Source organism: Dryas octopetala, chromosome 5 (assembly GCF_963921425.1).
Source record: "Dryas octopetala chromosome 5, drDryOcto1.1, whole genome shotgun sequence".
Lineage (NCBI taxonomy): Eukaryota > Viridiplantae > Streptophyta > Magnoliopsida > Rosales > Rosaceae > Dryas > Dryas octopetala.
This window is the reverse complement of record NC_141370.1, coordinates 22,163,445-22,185,448: the sequence shown is the minus strand read 5'-3', so window position 1 is coordinate 22,185,448 and position 22,004 is coordinate 22,163,445. Positions and strand designations below refer to the sequence as shown.

The 22,004-nt window shown below is 36.4% G+C and overlaps 2 protein-coding genes across 5 annotated transcripts; one reads left to right on the top strand and one right to left on the bottom strand.

Annotated features, from left to right (window-relative positions):
* Positions 1-1,867: 1,867 nt before the first annotated feature.
* On the bottom strand, positions 1,868-13,099 carry SAC9 (sacI homology domain-containing protein / WW domain-containing protein). 3 transcript variants are annotated; one of them, XM_086244005.1, is made up of 13 exons: positions 12,898-13,099; positions 11,609-12,207; positions 10,712-10,844; positions 9,182-10,395; positions 8,414-8,521; positions 8,103-8,273; positions 7,481-7,723; positions 6,475-6,909; positions 4,314-5,150; positions 3,970-4,167; positions 2,828-3,283; positions 2,517-2,747; positions 1,868-2,363 (listed from the first exon to the last, which is right to left on the bottom strand). In XM_086244005.1, the coding sequence occupies exons 1-13, from the start codon at positions 12,932-12,934 to the stop codon at positions 2,082-2,084; spliced, it is 4,944 nt and encodes a 1,647-aa protein (XP_086100131.1). In that variant the 5' UTR covers positions 12,935-13,099; the 3' UTR covers positions 1,868-2,081. The 3 variants fall into 3 exon arrangements, with proteins under 3 accessions (XP_086100131.1, XP_086100132.1, XP_086100133.1); XM_086244006.1 differs by having other exon boundaries at positions 12,922-13,099; XM_086244007.1 differs by lacking the exon at positions 8,414-8,521.
* A 1,411-nt stretch (positions 13,100-14,510) lies between these two features.
* On the top strand, positions 14,511-21,943 carry LOC147285831 (Rhodanese/Cell cycle control phosphatase superfamily protein). 2 transcript variants are annotated; one of them, XM_086244553.1, is made up of 14 exons: positions 14,511-14,650; positions 14,915-15,011; positions 15,429-16,388; positions 16,794-16,894; positions 17,007-17,121; positions 17,311-17,388; positions 17,576-17,668; positions 18,161-18,244; positions 18,963-19,061; positions 19,815-19,877; positions 20,321-20,351; positions 20,602-20,648; positions 20,848-20,906; positions 21,348-21,943. In XM_086244553.1, the coding sequence occupies exons 2-14, from the start codon at positions 14,940-14,942 to the stop codon at positions 21,580-21,582; spliced, it is 2,037 nt and encodes a 678-aa protein (XP_086100679.1). In that variant the 5' UTR covers positions 14,511-14,650; positions 14,915-14,939; the 3' UTR covers positions 21,583-21,943. The 2 variants fall into 2 exon arrangements, with proteins under 2 accessions (XP_086100679.1, XP_086100680.1); XM_086244554.1 differs by having other exon boundaries at positions 14,650-14,780.
* The last annotated feature ends 61 nt before the right edge of the window (positions 21,944-22,004 follow it).

Below are 22,004 nucleotides of genomic sequence, written 5' to 3'. Positions count from 1 at the left end.
GAAAAAAAGAATTTTCTAGGAAAAGTGAGGTGATTTGAATAGATTGATAAAATGAATGAATTGGATAGATAGATGTGTGAAAAAATGAAGTGTGAATGCTCAATTTATAGGAAAAATGATGAAATAGCCGTTATAAATTTTTCAGAATTTTTAAATATTTTTTCGAATTTTTTTTGAATTTTTTTTGTATTTTTAATTGCATTATAACGGTCAATTAATTCTAGCCGTTGATCTCCAACGGATACACTCATCTGAGCCTCCAGAAGCTGCCACGTGTTGCTGCCTTTTTTTTTTTTTTTAATTGAAACCGGGCTTAAAAAGAGGACCGTTGATCTGCAACGGGCAAGTGATCTGGGCCAACGGTGTGAAGCAGGCGCGCGTGTGGGCGAGTGGGAGGCAGCACCTGCGGTGAACAGTGGCGTGTCGGCCACTTTATTCCGTCCCTCCGAAGTACCAATATGCCCCTGCCAATAATGAAAATTCAGGACCGTGCCTCAGCTTTTTGAATTTGTCAAAAGCCCTTTTTCGTCTTTTCGATTTCGGTGCTTCTGCTGGTGAACAGTAGCTTGTCGGCCACTGTTTTCTCTCCCTCCGCAAGTACAAAAATGCCCCTGCCAATAACGAAAATTCCGGACTGTGCTGAAGGGTTTTAATTCTTCTTTCTGCCCTTTTTCGTCTTTTCGATTTCAGTGGGGCCCACTTTGATAAAAAACTCACACACTCTCACTCTCAGCCGGATCCTCTCCTCACCCTCAACTCTAACCCTCACTCTCATTACTCCGGCCCACTGTAAGCAAAATTAGAGCTTCAGGGAACTCTCACTCTCACTCTCAAGCTCACCACTGTGGAAGGCCTAAGCATAGAGCTGAAACAAAAAGCTTTGTTCCCCCCATTATTTTTTATTCTTATCTAAAACCAAAAAGGTTTGTCCTCCACCCCCCACCTTTTCTCTGCGCGTGCGTACTGCCAGTGCCCAGTGCCTCCCTTTTATTTTCTTCATCTTTTTCATTCTCTGAAACAACTTTCCTCTCACTCTCTCTCTCTCTGCGTGCGACCTGCCCGGCCAGGATTCACTGTTGCCGGCCACCCCCCAGCAATCCAAGGCTACTGGTCGACTCCCCAAGCCGGCGCGAACACAACCCAGCCACCACCCAGCTCGGCCGGCCTCCCCACGCGACGGAATCACAGCTCCAAGCCGCACCTTCCTCGCCGGATTTTTTCAAATTCCGGCAGTATTTTCCGTCGACCCAAGTATCAAAGTTTATCCTCTCTTCATTCTCTATCTGATTATATAAATGGATTGGGTTGTTGTTGCTTAAAACTGAAACCCTCTGTGTCGCTGCCTTCTCGCCGCCCACTCGCCGCACCATGCCGGTCAAGACCCATACCGAGCCGAGCCGACCGAGAATGTCGGTCCAACCGAGTGCCGGTTTACCGACATTTCGGTACCGGTCTCGGTAACCAAAGTGGCCAACCGATGGGGGTCCGGTCGGTACACGGTTTGGGGTTCTCGGTTCGGTAACCGTACCGAACCCACCCCTACTTATATCTTATATCTTCACCGTGAAGATATGGGTATGGGCTTGTTGCCGCCTTATTTCAGCCTTAAATTCGCAGAGGACCACAGTATGTTTGGCCATGTTATGGATCATACATGCAGGTATATATGAAATAATTAACAATAGATTTATCAGATATTTTATGGTATAGTCTTTTTAGTATATAATTTGGTTTGTAATTTAAGAAATAAAAGAGTAATCCACAAAATCGACTTATGTCTAGACCAAACCATGGCCTTGTGCGCCATGAGATCTAGCCGTTGCAGTGTGAGGCGGGGCAAGAGTCTCGTTGAAATAAATTGCGACTGTAAGATCTTAAAGCAACTTCGGATAATCTCACTAGATTCTTGCACAATAGTCATATTTCTGATTTCCTAACACTATATATTACTACATCAATGAATGATAATATTACAACAAAAATAAAATTGAATAAAAATACACAACCACAAAACCGATCAAAACCAAAACCAAAACCAAGACCCAAAACCCATTTCTTTTCCCCACGTGTATAACCGTCACTCAAACTGCTTGAAGGCTTGCCCATTTTCCAAGTTCGTATGCATCAGCACAGTAATACAACTTAATTCTATTGGCCAATGACAACCCCGATGCCACTGGTAGACCTTTAGAACCGAGATCATCCTGCTCTGTTAGGTCATCTGCAAATGCTGTAATATCTCCAAGAAGTTTAAAGGCAATTCTGCGAGCTTGTATCTTTCTAGGAAAATCAAAGTACATAGCTGTTCCAGCCTTAACCTCTGGCAAGCGGTATTCTGCAATGGTTACCATGCCTTGGGGATCCTGTAATATTGTCTTGAATAAGTACAAGTGGAAGTTGAATTTCACTTAAGTTATCTTAAAACTTATGATGCACAATATACATCTTCCAATGTGAATATATGATACAATTTTGAAGAGGGTGAATGGGAACAATAAAGCAGGTCTAGTAAGTACCTGGAAAACAGATACTTGTATATACAGTACAGCAGGAGAGATGTGTCTTTCGTCTAAAAGTGCCGCTGATGTATCCCAGATCTGTGCATTTGAAGAGGGTGAATGGGTAACCAAAGGCTTTATTGCACTAAAAGCATCAAGACGGAATCCAGCAAGCAAAGGCGAAGAAGGAGACAAATATTGTTCCAAGAAAATATCATTGTCCAACAGCCTCTCAGCCTCAATTGGTACCTGGAAGAACCGAAGATGTTAAAATTCAATCAGGGAACAAGATCTTGTATGAATAAAAGCAGATAAGCAAAATATTTTACCCTAAATCTACTTAATGGTGGACCTCTCTCCAGCCAGCTTTTCAACTTCATCTGATCAGGACCTTGTGATGATGTATGATCCATCTCTTTTTTCACCGGGCTTCCTACTACCAGTATCCTTTTGGCATGAAGACAGGGGTCTCTTTCAACTGCTCCTCCAAAAGAGTTACGCCGAGTTACTTGTGCAAATGGATTTTCATCAAGAGACAAAAGATTTAAGTTCTCAAAATTAAGAGAACTTGAACCAGGTCGCTGAAGACGTAATGTTATCCAAATAATGCGGCATCGTACTGGATTCCTAAATGCAAACTTCACATGCCTAGGTACTTCATTTTCTCCAACCAACTTTTGTGGTCCATAATATTCTGAGGAAGACATGATTTGGGACTGCACATCCCATTTTCCCATACATGACCTTTCTTCCTTGTGTATTTTATTGCTGGCCCAGATTTGTACCTGCACCAACAACAGGTGTGAATTAGTCAAAACAGAATGCACAGGAATCAATGCATGAGCAGCATAGAAGGTCGCAGAAATTCAAAATATGTAGCTAACAAATTTTATTGGTAGCATCTATTTTTTTGAGATGAGGATAAAAGATTGGGTATTAATTGGGGAAAAACATTACGAAAAAATTCAATGGAAGCTCATTATTCTAGCATATGAAGGCACAAAAGATGACACCTTTTTTTGGTATAGGAAACAAGAACTTTATTAAAAGAGAGAAAACCATGTACAAAGATCTTGTCAATCAGAAGCAAGCGAACTAGAAAACAACAATCAAAACCACACTAAGACCTAACCACCCAGGGAAAAACAAGAAATCAAACTAAGTGCAAAATACCAGAACCAGAATTGCACAAATAGGGTAACTGCTTTTTTCTTTCCCCCCCAAATTCCAAGATCTCAGTCAACAACAACCCACTCCAGAACCAAGCAAGCAACATTGCAACAATATACTTCAAAGCAAGAAATCTGACACGTTTTGCATTTCAAAATTATTTTATAGTAATTAAGTTAAATATCTGTAAACTGATGACTTTACAAACTTTCCTTTTTATAGTAAGCCTACAAAAAAGATTACATATAAAACTGATGACTTTACATTTACATAATTTCAATAAATATAGAGGTCAACTTACTGTGGGAGCATCAGCTTCAGAATAACCACATGGACTAATAAGCAAAACAACCCCACTAACATCAGAAAGGGTACCAAGAACAATAATGAATTCAACACATGTGGTACTGGGAGGAGCTTTCCAGTATGAATGTCGTGATCCACAATCAAGAGGAGCAAGCAATGACAAGAATGGTGCTGAATCTGCCGCCGTTTCAACCTACAATGGTAACAACAACAATGTATAATACAGCAAAGCACAGAGTCACGTCAATAAGAAAGAAATCTAGAAACTCAAGTATAAACCAGTTGCATATTTACTGTGAGAAGCCTGAAACAAGAACTTTATATTAGTCAAAACAATACCGAGTGTAAAAGGCTGGCGAATGGAAATTCAGCTAGGGATTCCTCTCCATCAAGTAATTGCCGCAGAACTTCAAAAGCTCTCTGTCTATCAGAAGACTGATTCCTTTCAGAAACACAATCCGTCGAGGAAAATCCAATCACCTGGTTCAAGGCCTCATGCGCAGCAGCACCGGCACGGGCACTTCTCCTCGTGCTTATCAAGACCCTAATGTAGTCCAAGATCAGTGCATCAAGCACAATATCATTGCAGCATTGTTTGCAAATAACACTATCCAGCACTACCGAACGATTTGTAGAGACATCAACCTGGCAGCCATGGCTTGATCCCCCCTGATTTAGCACACCATTGGGATTCATGGCCTCCCTTGAGCCATAGCCTGAAACCAGAAGGGCCCCTCTCCCAGCACAACAAACTTTACATACTTTTCTTTCACATTGGGAACATAACAAGACAGACTGAGAAACTCCTGCTGATGATTGCGAAAAGGATGCCTGTGCAAGTGCATTAGTTTCAGCACGCACCTCACACATGCCACCATAACAGCACTCCCCAATTCTAGTTATATTCCAGAAATCTATCACATTATCATCAGTAGTCTCAAGACCAATAGCAGATGTAAGTTTGTCTTCCAAGGAAGTTTGTCCAAGCAGTGCAAGGGAGTTTGCAACTCTGCACAATCTTCCCATGTAACGTTCATCAAGTAAAACATTAGGGTTTATAGTAGCAGGATCAGTTCCAATTGATAATAAAGCTCTATCCCTTTCAGCGGCAGAAATGTTCAGCCGGAGGCGTTCAATTTCAAGTTTCATAGCTTCCATGAAGTCTAGTTTTCTTTCCTGCAAACAATAGAGGTTGTCAATAGGCTGGGTCGGGCTGGCCACATCCATCAAAATAGGGGCCTGGTTTGACCTTCAAGGATGTTGCTGATACATTGACATAATATACAGCCATAATTAAAGAACTTTAGCTACTTAGAGAATAAAAGGGTCTGAGAAGCTTCAAGAACTTTAGCTACTTTTCATGTGGGATGTGAATGATTGGGAGTGGGATGGAAGGGTGAACCTAGGTTCAAGTATTGTTGAAGGGAAAAAAAAAAAAAAAAAAAGATGAACGGTGGTCAATGGTATGTGGGAAAAGTTCAAGATTCTTATGGAGAGTACATAAAATCAGTTATATGATGTGTTTTGGAGGACACTTAAGTGTTATTCTTCTTGATTGGGCGAGCTTTGATTTGAATGTAATATGTATTTTACTTGAGGATGTTTTCCTGGACTTGACGGATATCTCATCCATCCTACTTGTACCATTTTCTTTATTAATGAAATATGTGTTTCATATTAAAAAAAAAATGTTCATAGTAACAAACATCCATCAAGTTCAACGACAAAATGTGTAGAATTTATGAGAGATATATTCGCCAGTAATTCACAGAAGGATGCTGCCATGAATAGAGCTGAATGGTGAAAAAGGATGAGAAGCCCACACAATTATAAACTACTCAAGTAGGTTAGATTAAGTTATTATAAAAATAAAAAATAAAAGTAGTTAAATTAAGTTGAGATTCCTAATCCTTATAGCTTTAAGTTGTTGCATTTAACTTCACCTTTGGTCCATAAATCAATGACAGAACAAAACATATAAATGATAAAACAAAGCATATATATAAAATTATATATATATACTTTTTGGTTAAAAAATAAAAACAAAGCCCATTCTTTGACAGAAGAGCACTATGAAACAAGTGAAATGGCTCTGATGTAAACAAAGCTGAACTTTATCCAAAAAAGCAAAAGAAATCATGTGTGCAGACTGCCAGAGTATTAAAAGTTTGATATATTCATAAAATTATTGAGAACATTGCAAAGACTTAAAGACATGCAATATTATGGAGCATATGTAAAGCCATAAGTAAGGTACATAAATTTGAAACAAGACAAAATTACCAAATACATTTTACTGAAGTGGACAAAGTAACTGACAGAACAGAAATTGAAATGCAAATAAAGTTGATTACAAGAGAAGTATAGATGATAGTTTAAATTGATTAGAAGTTTTTGAAGAGAAGTATTTCAAAGAACTTCCTTGAATTTAATTTATAAAAAGGATAAAGCACACAATAACATAATGGTTCAAAGAAAAATACAGGAATTAGTAGCATACCATACGTGGCCCAGCAAAGGATTTCAAACAATCAATATACTGCTGGGAACTGCTATCTGAAGGTCTTCCATCATGCGATGAAGAGAATTTCTTATCAGTTTCAGCACCACGATATTCAACAATAGATTGGTCCAAGAAATCAAGCAAGTCACCTCCCGTGTCCACATCATTTTCTATCACTGGTTGAGAAATGTGTTCTGAAAGCATGCCCTCTCCAGTCAATAGGTCAACCAAATTGTTGGCAGATGCACTTGGTTGCACTGTTGGCGGCACATTTTCATTAGATGAAGCACCAGAAAATGGATTGGTATCTGACCCAGAGAAAAAAGGATTGGTTTCTTTCTGAAAGTTTTTAGCATGTTCAGGTAATCTTGCACCGGGGCCTTCATTAGTAAATAAACCCCTCCAAGGAAGAGAAGCTCCAAGGACTTCTATCTACAAACAAATTCACAAAAGAATTATGATCCACTTGCAGTTGCTAAAAACCACATCCCTTTAAAATACTAGAAGGTCAAAAAAAATTAACAGAGAAGCATTAGGAGAAGTATACACCAGGAGTCAAGCAGCCTAGCCAAGTTGAAGTATTGCAGAAACACAATACCAGTGAATAAGTGATTGTAGAAAACCAAGCTTTGAATGTACACATTTACATTAGAAGTATACACCAGCAAATTGAAATCGCATTCATACACACATAGAACAATCATGGAAAAAGGGGAAAAATCTACAAGTTTCAGTAGTCTGCAAGAACAAGCACCAGAAATTGAGCTTTCTCCCTAAGGTGGAACATATAGTAAGAACTCACAGCACATGGTGACATTGATTTTCAACAAGTTTGTACCAATTATGGTAAGCTGGTAACTTTACTATACCACATGCCAAAAAATCCAAATGGCCTAAGCTTCAACCAAGCTAGAGCTACCATAAAGAACTTAAAAACCTAACTTAATAGTCACAAACCAAGGACTATGACATATCAATTAGTATTCCATAAGTTGCTTTCTACCTCACCAAGAGTGATAGGGTTTCTTCCAGAGACAGCAGGATAAAATGTAAGGGCAACTACACGAGTAAGAAAGTCAAGTTCTCCTTCCAGTTCTTCAAAATCATACAATAATGGAAGGCTAGATGCATCCTGAGCATGAAGGCGTGCACCAGCTCCAGTTACAGCCATATCCTCTGGACTAATTGGCCCTGGTAAGGGAATCAAGAGGTTTGTTCCATTTACACACTGAGGTATTGAAGCACCCTGTCATCATAATCCAATGAATGATTAGAAACTATAAGAGAAATTTTATAACTTTCCACCAAGTAGATTAGCCCATATGTACAAGAAACTAACAAAAATTACCAAACCCAAAGTCAAGAATTGCTTTTGTATTTGACAAATTTAGTATATTTTGTATGACTAATTTGATCATTTTGAAAATAGAACAGTAATTAAACTTGTAAAAGTTTTGGCAACCAGGTGCAGGCTTCGCCTAGTTTTAAAATTAAATATAAACTAAAAGGATCATCATCCTGTTTTAGACTAGATATCTGGACCATCAGTTCAAAATTAAAAATTAAGTTCAGAAGGGCGACTTTGAATTTGAAGTTGTAAGAGCAATGGCAGAGACATTACAGACCTCCAAGACCAGTTTTAGCCCATCTAAATGGCGTCCCGTCCTTACATCAACTGTTGATGGATAGGTTGAATCATCTGCACCATGGGATATTGTGAGAAGAAGCTGACAAACATGGCAAGGTTCACCTAGATAGATAAAAAGTTCAATCACATCTGCAGCCTGTGGGCAAACCTGTGAGATAAAAAATATTCCAAATAAGAATAGACACATTCATGGAAATAATTTAAATGCAAAGGCATACAAGGATTTCACCAGAAGAGACCATGGTACAGTCAAATGTTCCATGATATGAGAACTGAACAGAAAAGTACCCAGACTAAGTCTTTTTTCTTGAAACTCAGAAGACTGCCTCCACCATTGGAACTTGGAAACATGTTAGCAACTGGCTTAAGAAAGAAACCAGATGGTCGAGAGACTGCCTGCAATTATTAGCATGTTATACAATGCTAGGATGAGAGACCTGATGCAGTTAATTATACGGAAAAATGAATGACAATAACTTAAATAAAAATCATTTATTCACTTACAAGAAAAGTTCTAATGTATTGATGGGGTGAACAAGCTAGTCATAACACAAGCAACACCATGCAATGCAATTAATAGATAAATAAACATTTTGCCAAAAATAAATAAATAAATAAACATTGCCAGGATTTACAGAATTCAAAATGTAAACTGTCAAATCCAACTCTAAAACCAAGACTTAAATGGAACTTTCCAAGGAAAGCCAACATATTTGGAATAGACACCAGTCTGCAGTCTAAACCCAAGTCCAAACCCGAACTCAATGAATTGTTTCCTTCACAAATCAAAACTCTATGCTAAGTGTTACAAAGTAACACAAGGGCCTTCAAATATGCATCTGGTGACTCCGAACCATTAGTAGACAGCACCAGAAATGAAAAAGCCTTAAATAGTTATACAAACTTGGAATTATCAAATAACTTGCAAGTAAATTTATGGCAGTTAAGAACTATAGTTGCTACTTGCTAGATGTTCCAAGCACAAAAAGAAGCATAGAGATATAAATGGAATTGGTATCACTACAACTGATTCAGATAGGTCCCAGAATAACATACATTTAAAGGGTGAACAGAAACTGATGGGAGATGCTTGAATAGTCTCATTCCAAGAAACATTTCCAGTTGTTTTTGACGAGAGCTGTCCACAACTGCATTTTTATATCTCCTCTGCAAAGTGATTTTCATATTCTGAGCTGCAGAAAATTGTTTAAACTTTCCTGCTTCCTCATTGAAAATGCTGAGGATTTGGCTATGCATAGCTTTTGAACCAGTATAAAGTGTTGCGTGCATATCACCCGCGAGCAGAAAAAGATCAGCAAGCTGGGATACTGGTGATAAAATTGTTGACCTCTTGAACTCCTCAAATGCCATATCAAATCTCTTCCAAGGTTTATCAGGACACGGATGCATCCATGTTGTGGTCCTAGTATTGTGATCAATATAGTATGTTTTCCCTGTTACTGCATCAGATCTCTTCTCCCAGCCTGGTGGCAAAGGAGCAGTATATCCACCATAATTAGTTGACTGGTAACCAAATGCCAAATCACTATCAAGTGATATACCGAGCCGCCTACACTGCTCCACAAAAACCTGGAGGGAGCCAAAAAAACTTGCAGCATTTGTCCTATCCAAAGAATCAGCACAGTTGAAACGTATCACGCCATTTTGATGTGATCTTAAGCAGAAGGCACCTTCAAAGCCATCATTGTAGATAATTTCTCCTCTGCAGTCCTTAATTCTTTCTCGTGAAGGCAAAAAATCTCCTTCGGAAATGCTTATAGATACAGTGGGGGCTTTTAGAAGTTTCCATAATCCTTCAATGGTTTGCTGTTCACCTTTTAGCTTTATACTGGCATGCCAGTCATAATTTATCAAATGAATTCGAGTATAAGGAAGTTTTCCTGTTGATCTGATGTAGTTTAAAGATTCCTCAAAATGCTGAACTAAAATGGATTCTGACTTTCCTTCTCCGTTCCTAAGCAAGTTGATGCATACAATTGGAACCAACGCTTTTCTATTCTGATTCCCCCCAACAGGTACATCTAAATTTCGTGCATCATACCTTTTACTCAACCTCTGGTAGTACTCTGAGCTCCCTTTATAAGGATCGCGATCTGAAACATATATCTCTGCTTCTGCAGCAGTGATCTTTAACTCTGCACCCCACCAGATTGGAATTGTGCCCCGTCGCCAGACATATGTGTTAAAAGGAATGGTTTGACCAGCCCTTCTAGGGACCCATACAAGTTGCTCACACTCCACTTCATTTCCTGACAGATTCACATTCTTCATAAGTATGAGAAATTCAATTAAAACATAACAGCTATGATGAAAAGTATACAAAATAAAATTAGCAAAAACGGAAGTAACAAAAAGCATATTGAAAAAGGTCCCAAGAAATATAATTTGTACCAAAAAAGCGAATTAAGAAAAGAAAAAGATAAAGTATATAAACAGAATGAAAAAGAAACAGCCTGGACTTAATGACTTAATAAAATAAAGAAAATAAAATCTATGTTGATTTTCTAAAATTCTTTTGTGTTCATTGAAGAAAAAAATTTCAGAGTTGTTAATAGGTCATGTTACCTGTGCTAAAACATGAATTTAATCCCCTAGCCAAGTATCGAGTACCAGGATGCAGCCTGCTACGACGAGCTATGAGAGCAACAATACCTTCAAGTTTCCCTAAGGATCCAAAACTTCGACATTCTGCAAAACCCTACACATTAATATCAAGTAAGAGAACAGTACGAACATTAAATCGGGAAGAGACTGTATTAAAAAGAAATTGGGGTGAAACAACAAAACTCATAGCCAAAAGTTGGAAAAGAACATCACTGCTTGATTCAAACTAAATGAAAACCATTTATAAATTAGAAAATCTTTCTCTAGGACAACTTTCAAAACTACATTAGCAGAAATTGAACCAGGACTGAACATCAATATAACTTGAAACATTCAGTAAGATGGAACCAGCATAGAAAATTTTTTTTTTTTTCTTCTTAAATCAACAATATAAACTTCAAATTATTAATGAGGATCATAAAATTGAAGCAATTTAAACCCATTTAAGTTTTATCTAGAACACTTTGCAGCTTATTTAACCCATATGAATAAGCACCAAACATGTTACATAACAAAAGTAAGTAAACTTTAAACAAGGAGAACTTCCAAAGTAAGTAAATTTTAAACAAAATATAAACGATTAACAAGTAGATCAAGAGAGATACAAGTCTCAAAGTGGGTTTGGTCCCTCCAGTGCTTATTCATAAATAAATGAAGGCAAAATTGAGCACCTAATGTTATAGATAAGTTCAATAACTTGTTAACTAATACAAATACAATACTTTGGAAAGCGTTTGTCAATATCAATACTATTAATATGTATTGAGCTGGATATAAATATAGGTATATTCAAAAGCAGAGTTCAAACAATTGGCTATAATGAGCATCAATTTGAAGATACCAAGAATGAAGCAAAACCTGCAGAAGAGTGACACAATGATGTGGCAGCCCAATGTTTTTGAAAGGCATCGAGAACCAAGCGTTCCAAACAAATTCATCATCAGGCTTATGCAAGCACATACGACTAGGAAATGGCCGAGTGATGTCCCTTGCATCACAAAAGTAGTGCTTCCCATCAATGTCAAGATCAGTCAATTCATTAACATTCTTTATTTCTCCCTTTCCTTGGGGTTGTGGATTCTGAAGCGAAATCTTGATCCATTGGCTCTCAGTCACCGTATACACGCACCCTCCACCAGGCAAATTTGGAACACTAGCAGTCAACTTTGTAGCCACGAGAAGCAAACCAAAGCTGCCCAAAGCAGCATAACCCAATATTGCATGTGCATAGGTCGTACTCTTACACAACCAGTGTGACCCATCTGTAACATAGTCCAAAGCTTCCTTTTCAGATTTGAAAACATCAAACCCTGGCTTCATATTGTAGCGAAGCACACCGGTTGTGGGATCGACATATATGACCTGAGTGTCAAGCCTAGAAGACAAGCTCACAATTATATATACTTCGCCAGTATCCAATGTAACAACTAAAACAGATGTGTCCCTTCCACCACCAGCTGCAAAAAATACAATAATAAATATAAGTACTAAAAATAGAAAACAAAAACCTAAGCAACATCGTGAATAAAGAGCACATGTATGGCATTTTGCACCATCACAATACATACATGCGCAAGTATATTATACATATATATATATATATATAGAGAGAGAGAGAGAGAGAGAGAGAGAGAGAGTAATGTTCTATTAAAATCTGAACCATATATTTAAACAAGCATCCATAAAATTAGATGGAATGGTTCAGAATTTCAGATTCACAGACCAGATTATCCGTTACCTGTTTGGCAAGATAACATTTCTCTATATGCATATGCAAAGTTAAATAATCTAATGAACTCATAATCTAAACAGATTCTCTAAAAATTGAAAGACGGCTATTCATATTTATGGCTTATGCAACAAGCAAAATACGAATTCAATTTCAAAGTCAAGTTTCACAGTCTTTAAGTGTTTAGCTTTACATATACATGTGTGTATAAGATTAAAGCAGTTTCCGATTTGAAATGAAAACGAAAAGCTCATAAACAATAATGTAAACTAAGAGCACATAATTTTGCAGAAACACTAGAAATACATAGATGCATAGAGATGTATCTATTATTCAGAACAAAATAATTATGCAAGATGAAAAATCAGAGAAGTGATTAGCGTCACATTCGAAATTGAAAAGCGATAGATCACATCACAGAGGGTTGAAGATTGAAGAAGACCAGCTGATTCCATGCGATCTCTTTTGTTACTGCACGATTTTCGAGGAGTTCGATCTGATGGAGAGAAAACTGATTATTGAACGCACCGCAGAATTGGCACATCAGAGAGCAGAGAGCCGAGAGCGTTAAATGGATGCGGCCCACTCTGCAAAACTCACCACTTCTCTTGTATTGCAAAATGGCCTCAGAAGAAAGAAATGACAGTAAGATAAAACAACGGTAAGACTTTTCCTTTCGTGTTGGAGAAAGAAGAGGATTTTTTTTTTGTTTTTTCTTAAATCAACGTATACGACTTTACTGATCAGTAATAAATACACAACTTTTTTTTATTACTAATCCCCTGTTTTTTGCTGAGATAATAAGAGATAAATCGTATTTTTTTTTATTTCTTTGATCTTCAGAGTTCAGACTCATGATTTATTTCGGTCCAACATGATTTATTTCGGTCCAACACTTCAGTTGTTTGAACTCTCAACGTTAAAACTTACAAGTGGACCGATATGGATTGTTTTCTCTCTTTATTTGTCCAATAATTCACCCATCTATTAGTAGAAAAGGAAAATTAAGAAATTTTTTTTTTGGGGGCTAATTACATATATCACCTCCAAACTAAGCCATGTTTGACACTTTGCTCTCTAAATTAAAAATTTTTATAACTCTCAAAACTCAATCTCATTAAACACTTTACCTCCAAATCATGACAAAATCAATTTGTCCGTTATTTTTTTACTTCAATTGATGATTAATATGAAAAAGTCCTTTGAGCCACATAGCACCATGTGTGCAAAATTAAGAGATAAAATTTGTTTTTTAAAGGTTTTTGAGTAAAGTGTAAAAAATTTTATTTTGGGAGACAAAATGTCAAATATAGTATAGTTTAGGGTGATATATGGAATTAACCTATTTTTGTATGATAAGTATTTTTTCTATTTACCTTATTTTCTTATCCCTTTAAAATTCTTATTTTTAAAGAAAAAAATAAAAAACAAAGTTATTGTGCAAGGAAAAAAATTTCATTCAAAAGTCCTAATTATAATAGAAAAACTTCAATTATAACTAGTCCGAGTACACACAATGTACATTTTTAAATGATAAATAAACTCACTTTTTATAATTAAATCAACATGTTTCACATTATAAATAAGCATTCAAACCCCTAATATTGAGCCTTCAAAGGTGGTTGTAAATGTAATCATCATATTTTTTTTAATTTTTGATAATTTTTTTTGTAGACTTGTGTCATTGTGTGTATTATTTTGTTGTAGTTGTGTACTTGTGTATTAGCATTTCAAAAATACCATATAAAAGACATATAAATGCCTATTTTTTGACATAATTATGGATTGTAACTTTGTAAGTAATAATGGAAAAACGAAAAATGACCTAACTATTTTTTTATTTGTGCTTAGAAATGCCAAAAATGTAAATTTCAGAAAAATAATGACATTAAAATGAAATGCAAAACTTGCGGGGCATGGATAAAAATACAAAAAAGTACAGGGACATTGCGCCAAAAACCCCTCAAGAATCCAAGTTTGTCAAATACAAGCACGTCCCCACAGAAAAAAACGATAGGCAAAGGAGAGCCTAAAGCACCAAACGAGATCAAGCTAACGGATTCAATAAGCCACACGATTTTCCTCGTCATATCATCATATATCTATATTTTTTCATTCGACAATTATAAGACAAAACCAAAAACCCATTTTCAGATTGTTGTAAATCTCAAGTAAGAAGAAGCTACAGTACTAATTTCCTTTTGAAAAGCTCCCATTTGATGCAATGGTTCACAACTTGTTGAATAAAATCCCATTTGATAGATCTTAGCGTCTTAAATTTGTATAGGTTGGGTTATTATAGTTAAGTATTGGTAGAAGTTGACAGTATTTGTTATTGGATAATTGAGTTTTGGTTGGCTGTGTATTATCCAATTTGAAGAAGTTTGATGTATGTCTTTACTGAGTTTCGTGTACATTTGTGTGTATTTGAGCAGAGGATGACAGTGCTGTGAAGCCTCAATGCTTGCTATTGTTGACATGACAATGTTGCCTGTTTGCTCAGCCACCTCAAGCTGTTCTTCTCATTCTCAGGTGAGATCTTACATGCTTAATAGTGATCCTTCTATGTGATTTTGCTTTTAATATGTAATTTATATGCAAAGCAACCTTTAAAGGGCCAATGGTTCAAGACATTGAAGTCTGAATAACCGAGTTTCTATTGGTCTTATGAAGTCTGAGCAATTTATAAAGTTGCTAATTGTTCATCCAAGTTGTATGAATTTAAAACTTATACTCAATGAACCAGTGCGATTTTTTGGAAAAAAAACAAAAAACAAAAGTCTGTGTGAGTTTTACCAATTGAAATTGGGTGTTATTCATTGGACATAAATAACTAATGCAAATAAAAACCGTTTGAAGATTGAAAACGTCTAGCTACCTCCATACATATCGATTAGTCAGTTGCAGTTGTTTTCTTTCAAATTTACATGTATATGATGGATCTTACAGATTTCCTTACATGGAGGATTGCATTCTGTTTCCCTCCAGAGGGATTTTGAGGCCAGATATATTGTGGAATACAGGAGCTTTCTGGGCTTGTCAAATGCAATGCATTTTCAAAGAAATTCCTTTAAAGCACATGCTACAAAATGTTTCTACTCTAACTTTGTGAAAAGCACAGAACAATCGTTCTCCATGGATTTTGTTAAGAGGAGTTCCTGCTCAAATGAATCAGACTATATTAATTGCAAGTATTCAGATATGTGGAGTTCTAATGGAACTGTATATAAACAGCAGCCATTGGGAAGGGTGGAACTGAAATATGTAGAAAGTTCTGGCGAATCTAGCCTATTGGCCACGGATGAGGGACTCATGGACTTTACCGATCAGTCAACTGAGAATGCAAGTATTTTATTAGGACCTACACAACCTGAAACCATATCAGCTACTGATATAACACAAGAGAATTCCACCTCTGTATCTGATTCCCTTGACATGGATAGTGATTCATTATCCAGTGTTAAAACTAGTATTGAGGATTTTATTGATGGGGTTAGTAAGTCTATCAGTGCTTCAGTAGATAAGGGAGAAAATGCTGTGAAAAGCTCCGTAGATACTATCACTTCGTCAATATCATCTGTCGTTAAAAGTGCTAATGAAGCAGTGGATAATGCTGTTGGCAGAATGTTTTCAGTTGTTGAAAAAACAGGACAATTAGGTGGTAGTAAAATGACAAACTTTTCAAGTGATCTTAAGGAAGCCACAAGTAAAGGAACTGTTGTTGCTGTTGATGTTTTGAGACACACGATTGTTGTGGTGGAGGATTCTCTAACAAATGGGGCTTCCTTTGTTGTTAATTCTTACCAGTCTGCCAAGGATTTTCTTCCCCCCGACATCAGTGATGCACTAAATTTGTCTGAAAAGAGAGCAGCAGAGTTCTTGGGGCCTGCCAAGACTACTTTTCAACAGGTATTATCACGCTTTGGTATACACTTCCCTTTCATGGCTTAATGCTTGTGGATGATTCAAAGTTGGTCCTCTAAGTGAATCTCTTTTATTTTTAAAGGTTGAAAGATAAGCTTCAGAAGAAAAAAAATGGTAGTGGTGTCCTCAGTTATTCTTAGTAATTGATAATATCTCCTAAGTTTCAAACTGGTTACGTATTCTTGGATGAATGATTTATTGTCAAGCCATCAGCCCCACTTTTGTAATAGTGGTCCTGTATATTCTGTTGACAAATTATGTTAGAAAGTAAAATTTCCATTCCCAGGTTAAATTATCTATTCGATCATGCATATGCTGAGTTTGCTATTGTTACAATGACAGTTTTCTGAATAGTATTAGGTAAGCTGAATCTAAATGTGTTGAAAACAGGTTTATATTTCTATCAAGGGGCTGGAGGAAAATCTTGGCTTGGATCCAAATGATCCAATCATTCCATTTGTTCTATTCCTTGGCACCTCAGCCACTTTATGGTATGGATATCCTTTTTTTCTTACGAAGATTGTTTTTCCTTTTTATTTATACATAAACGAATATATATCCTGTCGTGTGAGAAATTTATATTTCTTATCAGATATGCTGCAGGGTCATTTATTTGGTGGGGACATACAGTGGTTACTCTGGAGATTTGTCTCCTCAATCGACATTGGAGCTCTTGACAGGGAAGGAGAATGCTGTACTCATTGATGTCCGACCTGAGGCAAGATATTGTATATTTATTGGCCTTTATATTTTGTCGAGCTGATAGTGTTATAAAATCTTCTCACCCAAAGCTTAAAGTATTTTCTTTATAAGATATAATATATATATATATATTATGTATTCATTCTAAGTTTTCACTTCTCAAATCTGCCAATGATCTTTGGTTCTGGGCATTTCCTTTGTGAAGGTTCTGAGAGAAACAGAAGGTATTCCTGACCTTCGACGAGCAGCTCGCTTTCGATATGCAAGTGTGACTCTACCTGAGGTTGGCTTATTACTAGGATGCTATTTGAAGATATGATTACATAATTGTATTATAAATTTGCTGTGGTAAAAGAAGTCAAAAATATTGACTCGGGGTTATGCTAAAACAATAGTAATGATGTACTACTGGAGCTTAGCTCCATACACTTATGCAATTTTGTGTTAAAATATGTTTAATGAATTTTCAGGTTAATGGCCCTGTATGGAAGTTGTTGAAGAGTGGAAGAGATCTTGATGACACCTTAACTGCTGCTGTTATTCGGAACTTAAAGATTGTTCAGGTAAGTATTTTCAGGCTTTTAGATAGCTTAAAATCATACCAATCTAAAAGTTCTTAAGGGAAAAGCTTACCAAAAGTTCATAAAAGATCCTGGACTGGGACCTAGAAACTCTCTGTACTTCAGCAGTAGAACCATATTTGATCACCAAGAAGTCCTGAAAGTATCTTTCAGATCTTCTCGTTCTCTAGAATATCAATCACTATTTAGAAAGAAAATGCTAATGATAAGCTTATTCAAATTCAAGTTTTTAGCACTGACTTGGTGACTTTAGGTTTGTTATAAAATTGTCCAAGGACTTGAATGGGGCATGTATATGCCTCAAAACTTTCAAATCTAAGGATCCGATGCCTAAAACTATATATTATGGTGATTTCGTGATGAATAATGGTTCTTCAGGGTTTCTATATAATGCACTATCTTCTGATTTTCCCTGATTAGCATCTGGCTTCAGTAATGAATAATGAGGTTTATATTGTTTTCTGCTCTGTGTAGGACAGGTCCAAGGTCATAATTATGGATGCTGATGGTACTCGTTCCAAAGGAATTGCAAGATCCTTGAGAAAGCTGGGGCTTAAGGTAAACAGCATTGTCATTGATGGAGATGAGATTCTTAAGCAAATCACTAGAATTCCATCTAGTTTTTTGAAGTTAAAACTAACATCTTATGTTGTCACTCTAACCTTCCCCTACCACTCTCTCTCTCTCTCTCTCTCTCTCTCTCTCTCTCTCTCTCTCTCTCTCTCTTATATTGGTAAAGTACCAATCTCATTGTCTATATCATACCATCCTTTAGCACTTAAGGTGCATGATATATATTCTAATGATACAATCTCTCTTTTAGTCATTACTGGTAGGGTGGGGATCATTATATATAATTAAACTTATGGCTGTTACTTCATTGTAATATTCAAATTTTTAATGCTACATATCACAGGCATTATTGATCTCGTATCTATAGTTGATTTAGTGCATGACCTGCAATTGGACATGGGAAGCACTATTGTCTGGATGGTTTTGCTATAAAATGAAAACCCTATTTTTTCAATGACCTATTCAATAAGATGATTTGTAAAATCTGGATGATTAGTAACTGGTTTGTAAATTATGATTCTAAACTATGTAATAAGAGATAAAGATCCATATTCTCATTACTTAAAATTATCTAATTACTTAAAATTGTTACTACTTTTCTTATGGAAAATGGTATGTCCCAAATCCTAAGAGAACCACTCAAATGCAAGATAACATTTTGGTATTCTGGATACTAATAACCTGATGGTCTTTTAAATGACAGAAACCTTACTTGGTTCAAGGTGGCTTTCGGTCTTGGGTGAAACATGGTCTTCGTATTAAGGAACTCAAACCTCAGACAACACTTACCATACTCAATGAGGTATTTATCACTTTGGTGCTGTTTATTCTTGTAAGTTCTAATTTAGATTGATATACATTGTTTTCTTTAAAAACTTAAGTTTTTGGGATCCAATGGGTGTTTAACATGGTATCAAAGCTCTGGTTGTAGGAGGTCCTGAGTTCGAAACCTCTAATCTCTATTTCCCAATTCTTTGTTAGTTTGTCTGGTGTAGGGTGAAGCTGCACCCGTATGTTTTTCTCTCCCAGCATTTGTCCGCCTCTCCATGTGTAGGATGGGGAGGGTGTTAGCTTGATACATATTTGTTGCCTTTTCCCTAACAACTTAAACTTCTGCCGTCCAGTGGTTTATAACACTAACAAATGTCTTAAGAGATGATAATATTTTGTTTGGTGGTGGAACTTATTTTCCTTCACACCAACCAATGTGATTACTGTTTTTTTCTTAACAACATTGTTGTATTGTGGTGACTATCTTGCAAACAACTCTAATTAGGTTTTACTTTTATAAATAGAATGTGGACAAACATTAAAAAAAAAAAAAAAAAAAAGGTGAATACGATATTTGGGCAATAATCATGGACAGGATGCAACTGCATTCCACACAAAGAGATGTGTATCATTCATGTCAATATGTCATGGTGTCTAGTAAATATATAGAAACTAATGTTGACATGTTGTTTATTTTTCACCCTTTTATGTCCCATATTTTTCTTTTCATAATAGCATATTTGAGCTTTTCACTTAGTACAATTGCAAAATTGTATCATTTCAGGAAGCTGAGGCAATTCTGGAAGATGTCAGTCCTTCTCCGGTGCAAGTTCTTGGGTATGGTGTGGTAAGATGAATTGCTTGTATGATACCTTAATTAGTTATTCCAACTTACTCAACATCAATTTCGTTGTGCTAATACTTTGATACAAATTATCTTCAGAATGATATATTAAACACATTGGGATAGATTGAATGTGATGAGTATTATTTTTTCTCATGACACGCACCTGATTTGCACATTAAAACCCTTGTTTCAAGTGTCCATCCACGATGCCTCTAAGGCAGAACGTGGGATTCCGTAGAGGGTTATGGCTATTTGATCTCTTGTTCTATACGACGCTTACAGTCTTTACTGCGTGGTCTACTAAGACTAAATGAGCCATGCACATTAATTTTTACTTTATATTGAACCATCTTTTGTTATTACCAAATTGGAACTTTTTTCCTATGTTATTTCCTATGCAATTTCAAGTGCATTCTTCACTGATTTATGCAACTACTGTACAGGGTTTGATTGCGGCGTTGTATGCACTACTAGGTGAGTATATGTTCCTTAAAGTTTTCATTATGATGAGGTTGATTATTGATTTGAATATATTGTAAGTGAACTTTCATTTGTAAGATATACCATATTGGACATGCACTCATTAATTTTTTAAGGCTTTGGATTATATTATTTATGACATTATCTTTCCATTAGAGGATTTGCTTCTATTAATATGATCAATCTGATTTTCTTTGGGTTTCCCTCTCTCCTTTTCTAATTAAGCTGATTCATTATATTTCAGAGTGGGAGAAGACATTACAACTGATTGGCGTCGTTGGCCTTGGTCAGGTATTATAATCTTCCTGGAATGAGTACTTTAGTCAAAGTATTTACTTCTATATCTCAGCTTATGTTGAATCAAATTTTGGACATGTTTCTCCTTTCTCACTATTATACTTGCGCTAAAAAATTCATATACTATTGGTTCTCCCCCTTTCTCGTTGCTCTTTTCACCCTTTCTCATTGCTCTTTTAATTGATTCCACCAGACCATTTATCGGCGGGTGGCATCTTATGAGGACGCTGAAGATTTTAAGAAAGATGTGAGGTAAAACAAATTACATAAGGGCCTATATGAAATCATGTTGGAGAAAGGATCAACTAATGCATTTTAATTGGGTACCTGTTTGCTTGTGTATCAGATAACTTTCAAATATCTATTAAGAGTGTATGTCGTGAGGCTAATATTCACATGCCAATTTTCATATCATAATAATTTTGCTAATGATTAAATGGTCCATGGATCTTCAGTGTGCACTATAGATCCTTTGCCTTGTGTTGAACCAACATGCTTAAAGTGGCAAAAAAGTCAGGATTGATGCATTCTAAAGTCTGTCTTGGCAGCCTGAAGAATAATGTGACTAGATCCTCTTAACACTAGATCGCGTCTTTAACAGTGCTGTTGGAGTCATGTCAATAGGAAAACACTCCATAACATATATTGTGTTGACTAAATGCTGTCTGATTGTGGTCTCTATGTTCCTTGAAGGCTGCTGCTTGCTCCTGTTGGACTTGGAGCTCAGGCATTTTCTTGGGCTGCTGGAAAATTGGAATCAAATGGCATCGGATTACCAACATCTCCTTCATCCTCAGATGTTAAAAACCGGGTGTTGCAGGCTGCTGCAAAGCATGAATCTCAACCGTCTGATACTGAAGGTATCCAAGATTCATCCCCTGAATCAACAGTTCCAGTCAATGAGAATGTAGATCTCTCTGAAGCATAAAGGTTGATATTTTCTTGGAGCCGAAGGTACTACTCCAACATGGGCGTCGTGTTCTAACGTGAAAGTTGTTCTGAGCTGTGTTAGCAGTGAATGAAAGTCAAGTTAAATAACTGATATACAGTAAGAAGATGCACTATATACCAGCCTTTTTGTGCATCTTATTGAATTGAAGTGAGTGTTGTACATTTTCCACAAGACAATCATTCCTTTTCCAGTTGGAAGCCTTCATGTATGCATTTCTGTAGATGTCAATTTATAGCAAGAGGCATTTCACCTTGAAAACTTAGCTTTGTTTTGGTTAAAAGTTATATTCAAGAAAAAAAAAAAACAATATGGTATGCGAATATCTGTTATTGGTTAAGATGCATGAGTTTGGGCTCTAAAAAAGACTTTCACAGTTTTGCAAGGGCGTTCCATCCCAA

What these genes read in the sequence shown, in the direction of transcription:
- SAC9 (XM_086244005.1), bottom strand. Translation starts at nt 12,934, where the DNA reads ATGGAATCAGCTGGTCTTCTTCAATCTTCAACCCTCT. An exon ending in TTTCTGTTCACCCTTTAAAT is followed by an intron (nt 8,522 to 9,181) that starts GTATGTTATTCT and finishes TAATAATTGCAG; the next exon opens with GCAGTCTCTCGACCATCTGG. An exon ending in GGCTAAAACTGGTCTTGGAG is followed by an intron (nt 7,724 to 8,102) that starts GTCTGTAATGTC and finishes TTATGATGACAG; the next exon opens with GGTGCTTCAATACCTCAGTG.
- LOC147285831 (XM_086244553.1), top strand. Translation starts at nt 14,940, where the DNA reads ATGCTTGCTATTGTTGACATGACAATGTTGCCTGTTTGCTCAGCCACC. An exon ending in CCAAGACTACTTTTCAACAG is followed by an intron (nt 16,389 to 16,793) that starts GTATTATCACGC and finishes TGTTGAAAACAG; the next exon opens with GTTTATATTTCTATCAAGGG. An exon ending in GGCGTTGTATGCACTACTAG is followed by an intron (nt 20,352 to 20,601) that starts GTGAGTATATGT and finishes ATTATATTTCAG; the next exon opens with AGTGGGAGAAGACATTACAA.